The sequence below is a fragment of the Marmota flaviventris genome, chromosome 18, assembly GCF_047511675.1.
Source record: "Marmota flaviventris isolate mMarFla1 chromosome 18, mMarFla1.hap1, whole genome shotgun sequence".
In the NCBI taxonomy this organism is placed as follows: Eukaryota; Metazoa; Chordata; class Mammalia; order Rodentia; family Sciuridae; genus Marmota; species Marmota flaviventris.
Window position 1 is genome coordinate 11,632,194 of NC_092515.1, and position 6,000 is coordinate 11,638,193.

Consider the following 6,000-nt stretch of genomic DNA (forward strand, 5'->3'; position numbering starts at 1 on the left):
ACCGCTGGGCTTTTCTCATGTGCCCTCTCCCCCACCCTGTTCCACCTGGCTAAATCCCTGTGTCTGAAGTCACATCTCAGACGACCTCCTCAGAGAAAACCAGTTCCACACCTAGACTCCATCCTTCCTGGTAGCTCCCTACACTGTCTCCATCATCCTCGTCTCCATTGTGCATAACAGTTTGCAATGGTTGTTTGATTGACATCTGTCTCCCCCATCAGACTGGGAGCTCTTGGAGGACAGGTGCTGGTTCTGTCTTATTCTCTAGCACCACCCACACCAAAGTAGGGCACACCGCACATACAGGTTACATAGCTATTGAACGCTGAATGTTGAGTAGCCCCTGCCTTCTTCCCTCCGCACTCCAAACACACACAGACTTTCTCCCAGGGAATGTCGGGGAACCTCCCGCCCTTTCCCTCCTTGGCATCTGCACAGGGCAGGGGCCCGCTCTCCCTAAGCGTGACGCACCTAGGGGCGGGCCACCCGCCCCGCAGCGGACGCTGACTTGGCCTGGTTGGGCAAGGCCAGGGTTGCCCCGGGGTAGGTTACTCATCCTAGGCTCAGGTAAGAGGACCCGGGCTGGGAGGCGGCACACCCAGGGGGACGCCGAGAGAGCAGGACAGAGCCATGGGCCCCGCCGGGAAAGCAGATGCCCGGGCAGTGATCTGGAGCACAGCCTGGCTGTTCTTGCTGCCGCTACTGCTTCGCGAAGGTGGGTCTGCGGCTGGAAGATCTGAGGAGGTGGAGAGGGGGCTTCTGCGGAGGAGGGCTCTGGGGAGGATCTCCCACCATGGGCAGAGAGGCCTGTGGGGAAAGGTATCGATCCTGGTAAAGGCAGGCTGTTGAATGGTCCCAGCCCTTCCCGGACGGAACTGGGGGAAGGCATCAGCTGTAGGAAAAGTTCTCCCACCTCGAGCAGAGAACTGCGGGAAGGTATCCCCCATCCTGGGACAAGGGGCCTCACAGCAGGAATTCCCTACCTTGGACATTCGGAACCGTGAGAAGGATGCTCCCACCGGGGTTTAGAGGGGAAAGGGCCCAGAGTATCCAGTGCCCCCGGATTAGTGGGAAGATTTCCTTTAGTGCTACCCTGGAAAAGTCTGTGCAGTGGGATTTTCTCATCCCGGGACAGAGCGTGGGAAGGCCTCTTTGTCCTGTGCGGGAGGAGGCGTGGCAGGACCGCTCAGTTCTACTCGGTCTCGCACCCCCAGGAGCGCAGGCCCTGGAGTGCTACAGCTGCGTGCAGAAAGCGGACGATGGATGCTCTCCGCAGAAGATGAAGACGGTGAAGTGCGCGCCGGGCGTGGATGTCTGCACCGAGGCCGTGGGGGCGGTGGAGACCAGTGAGTGCCCCGCGTGGTCCACGCCCCTTCAGGGTGCTCCAGCCCGCCCGCCTCCTTACAGACTCATGTGACCCAGGCCATAACCTTCAACGCTGTCCATTCCTCCCTTTCAGCACAGCTTCACCCCTCCTTCCGGGGGCTTACGAGGGTCGGGGGTTGGGAGCTGCGAACTGGGTGGGACGGACTGGGAGAACCTGAGCCCAGGACAGGGGACTATCCGACCCACCCTTTCCTCTCCACCGCTGAGACCTCCCTGCTCATTCTGTTCCTGCGGGAAATTTCCCCTGTCCCAGCCTCAGTGTTCCCAGTCCGAGGATCCTCCCCTCTCCCCACCCTCTGCGGAAGCCCCTCGTTCCGGGCTTAGTGCTTTGTACGGTCCCTCTCTCCACGACCACGCCCCCAGGGCCCTCCCCCTCTGATCCTATACCTTTACTGTCAGTCTCTTGGTTCCTTCTGAGGTTGCTTTCTGCGGTTGACCCTGCGGGTCCTAGCTTTACTTTTGGTCCTCCCTCCTCGATTACGTCCCTTTCTGTCACCCAGTGGGTCCTCCCCGATTCTGCTCTTTGAAGCTCCGCCCCACGACCCCTCCCCTCCTTCCGCTGGTCCTGCTCCGGGCTTGGATCTGCTCCTGGTGCGCCCTGGCCGCCTGATCCTGGCTGGTCTATCTTCCAGGGTTCTTTTCGAGGCCCCGCCCCTCATGGCCACGCCCCTCTGAGGCCCCGCCTTTCTGTCTCCCGCCCCTCCCCTTTCGCAGTCCACGGGCAATTCTCGGTGGCAGTGCGGGGCTGCGGTTCCGGACTCCCGGGCAAGAATGACCGCGGACTGGACCTCCACGGGCTCCTGGCTTTCATCCAGCTGCAGCAGTGCGCTCAGGACCGCTGCAACGCCAAGCTCAACCTCACCTCGCGAGGGCTCAACCCGGCAGGTCGGTGGGGGCGGGACCGAAGGCCCGGGGCGGGGTCTCAGCAGTCCCGGGAGCGGGGGCGTCCGCTAACCGAGGCGGCGACGGCGGGTACTCCTCCTGGACGGGGGTTGGGTCATGCTTCAGCGGACAGCCGGCGGGGCTTCACCGTAGGCATAGACTGGTTGGTGCCGGGAGCTGAGCTAAACCTGATGGCGGGGGTGTCACCGGTGGACGGGGGCCACGCCCTCTATGGAAACGCATTTTTCAGAGGTGGGACTGGGGGACCGAGCAGTGCTTCCCGAGCCCCCTCCATCCTTTCTTTCGCCGGGTTTCCTTGCAGGCAATGAGAGTGCGTATGAACCAAACGGCTCCGAGTGCTACAGCTGCGTGGGGCTGAGCCACGAGAAGTGCCAGGGTACAGCGCCGCCGGTCGTGAGCTGCTACAATGCCAGCGACCGCGTCTACAAGGGCTGCTTCGATGGCAACGTCACCTTGACCGCAGGTGAGTGAGCCTGCAGTTGTTAACAGTTGGGTAGCTTTCCTGGGGCACGGGGGCTTTTTGCCAAAAAAGGGTTTCTGGAGACTGTCCTTGTGCCTAAGAGCTTGTCTTGTCCTAGAGCATTGTGGGAAATGCAGTCCTTGAGGATAGGGACGTTTTTGTCCTAACGTATTTTTAGTGGGGTGGGGAGAGGATATGTTTCCATAGAAGGCTTCCAAGTACAAAATATGAGGACATGCAATGGAAAATATGTTTAAGCCTCTAAGCTTCTGCCAGGTAGTGCAGGGAATCTAGTTCCATGTCTTTAAAACTCAGGGATCCTCACCTGTTCACATTTTTAGGAGATAAGTGGTTCAGCCTCTCACCCCCCACCTGGGGGAACCGTGAGAGATGAAATTCTTCAACTCCATCTGGCACCAGGTGTTCTATGGGAGACGTAGTTCCAATTATAAGATTTCAGTTTGGTGGGGATGGAGGTGGGTGAGTGGTGAGAGGCACATAATGGAAGTTCCTTTTGATCTTTGGTCATAGGAAAGATGTTGAATCTCCCAGTCGGAGCCTTTATTTTAAGGCAGACTCCTAGTTCAGGCTGCACGCTCTTTCTCTCAAAGCACTGTGTAGGAATGGGGCCCACCATGTGCCAAAGTCAATGGGACAGTGTTTGGCAGGGAGTGACCAGCATTGAGATTTTGGGATTAATGGGTGTAGAGTCTTTTCTGTTGTCTTGTCTTGCTCCAGGTGCCCTTAATTTTTATTTGGACTGTACCAACCTCCTCCCTCCAACCACTGACTATCTGTGTCTCCCTCCTGCAGCTAACGTGACTGTGTCCTTGCCTGTACGGGGCTGTGTCCAGGATGAGTCCTGCACCCGGGATGGGGTGACAGGCCCGGGGTTCACCCTCAGTGGCTCCTGCTGCCAGGGTTCCCGCTGTAACTCGGACCTCCGCAACAAGACCTACTTCTCTCCTCGAATCCCACCCCTTGTCCTGCTGCCCCCTCCAACCACTCCAGCTCCAACCACTCATATCCCAAGTACCTCTGTCCCCACTTCCACGCAAGCCCCAACTGCCGCCACCTCTACCACCAAACCCACCCCAGCCCCAACCAGCCAGACAACTCCCCAGGAAGTACAGCCTGAGGTCTCCCGGGAAGAGGGGTCACGATTGGCTGGAGGTGCTGCTGGCCACCAGGACCGCAGTAATTCGGCACAGTATCCCTCCAAAGGTGACAGCCAGCACACCTCTAACAAAGGCACTACAACCTTGGGGGCCGGGCTGGCAGCTCTTCTATTGGCTGTGACTGCTGGGGCCCTAGTATGAGCTCTTCCACCTGGAAACTTCCCCTCACCTGACTTTCCTGGCTCGGGTGCCAAATCTGCCTTACTTCCGTTTCCCACCTCTGGACTGGGCTGGCCCAGCCTGGGTTCTTTAGATGCCCTGGGTTCCTCCAGCTTCAGCTGCACTGGTTTGCGGCTTGGGGAAATAGTTACCCTTGTAACCATTTAACTATATAAGCTGCTGGGGTGTTCTGGCTTTTCCAAGCAGCAACTGCATCCCCTCCTGGTGCCTAGGACAGAGTGAGAGAAGCCTGCTGTCCCAGGGAGGGTTGGTGGAGTGGATGACAAACTTCTTGTTCATTTTCCCAGGGCCCAGCTGCACTGTGGGTGCCAGGGGTCATGGCTTCTGCCCCTGAGCACGGTCACAGGCTCCTGCAGCCTTCCACTCTAGACTGTGAGCTCCTCCAGGGCAGGGACTGTGCCTACAACTCTGTGTGGCCAGTTTTGGGCACAGAAAGGCTTCAAATAAAGATTTAATACTTTGTACAGTGCTTTAAAGGAGTCATTTCCATTTTATTTATTTTTCACAATAACCTTGAAGCTGAGCTAGGGCATGCATTCCAAGACCTTTTGCAAGTAGAGAAGCTGAGATCTAGAGCTATGGTCCTGGGGTGGGGGGTTGTGGTTGGAACTCCTTTTATCTCATGGGGTTGAACCAGCTTGTAGGTGATCCTGCTGGTGAGGGGAGGTCGGTAGAAACCATTAAGCAGTGTGGAGGGGTGAACAGGTCCTCCAGCAAGCTAGAGCCAAGAGAAGCTTCAAGTACTGGGTTAATGCAACCTCCAGAGGGGCCAGCTCCTTGCCATCCATCTGGTTTATGAAGAATCATTCAGTGGACTCGCCCACCTGGTCCCACCTGGTCCAAAGGGGCCAGGGTGCTACTGTCCATTTTTACTTCATGTTGGGGACTTGAGAACTGAGTCCAACCTCTATCCTCCCAATAAGATGAAGCCTGACCCCAGAGGGGAAAAAGTGGTCCTGTTAGGTGTTGGGACTGCTTGATGTGGGGGACACCAGATGTGGGGAATAGTGACATAATAGTCATATTACCAATATTACTATTAATCATAGGTTAAAAACAAGAGTAAATAATGATTATGGTAAGAGAATAAGAGCTTGAGTGGTCATGATTTAACACATGAACTATGATATATGCATTACATTGACAAATGGTAACATCAGTAATAGTTATATGGGGGCTGAGGTTGTGGCTCAGTGGTACAGGGCTTGCCTAGCACGTGTGAGGCACTGGGTTCAATGCTCAACACCACCTAAAAATAAAAAAAGATGAAGGTATTGTGTTCACCTATATCTAAAACAAAAAATTTTAAAAATAGTTACTAGAGTTACAAGAATTCAGCAATTAAAGAAAATCTTGCCAGATGCCAGGCTGTCCTAAGGGTATTAACACCTGCGCACAGATTGACTAAACTTTATTTTTTACTTAACTTTAGACATACTTCTTCCTGCCTGTGGGCCCTTGACCTCCCTCTGAGCCCAAGTCTTAGAATCCAGTTAGCCTAACCACAGAGGTCCCTGACTTCCTTTTCTCAGAACATTTACTTCCAATAAGATATTGTCAATTTCTTTCTCTGCATGTTTGAGATGTATATGAATCTCAAGCTCTTGCTAGTTTATATCCAAGGACATGCTTTCTCAAAGACCTAGGAACCATCTCTGAAATGTCCCCATCACAGGAGAGGGCACTCCCATCTACCGGTTTCCATAGTGGTGCAAGAGCCTATCTTTGGTAGAGTTTAGTAGGCCCCTTTGTCATGAAGACACAAGAAAACTCCCTTTTCAGAGGGTGTGATGGTGCATGCCTATAAACCCAGTTACTCAGGAGGCTGAGGCAAGAGGATGGCAAGTTTGAGGCCAGCCTGGGCAACTTAGCAAGACCCTGTCTCAAAATAGA

General features: G+C 55.1%; 1 protein-coding gene across 1 annotated transcript; it reads left to right on the forward strand.

The window, feature by feature from the left end:
* The first annotated feature begins 630 nt into the window (after positions 1-630).
* Lypd3 (LY6/PLAUR domain containing 3) lies at positions 631-4,576 on the forward strand. Its single transcript, XM_027945908.2, has 5 exons — positions 631-715; positions 1,215-1,346; positions 2,101-2,271; positions 2,591-2,752; positions 3,563-4,576. The coding sequence occupies exons 1-5, from the start codon at positions 631-633 to the stop codon at positions 4,066-4,068; spliced, it is 1,056 nt and encodes a 351-aa protein (XP_027801709.1). The 3' UTR covers positions 4,069-4,576.
* The last annotated feature ends 1,424 nt before the right edge of the window (positions 4,577-6,000 follow it).

Excerpts from the sequence above, each read along its gene's own strand:
- Lypd3 (XM_027945908.2), top strand. The coding sequence starts at position 631 with ATGGGCCCCGCCGGGAAAGCAGATGCCCGGGCAGTGATCTGGAGCACA. Across the intron at positions 1,347-2,100 it reads CGTGGGGGCGGTGGAGACCA|TCCACGGGCAATTCTCGGTG; the intron begins GTGAGTGCCCCG and ends CCCCTTTCGCAG. Across the intron at positions 2,272-2,590 it reads GCGAGGGCTCAACCCGGCAG|GCAATGAGAGTGCGTATGAA; the intron begins GTCGGTGGGGGC and ends GTTTCCTTGCAG.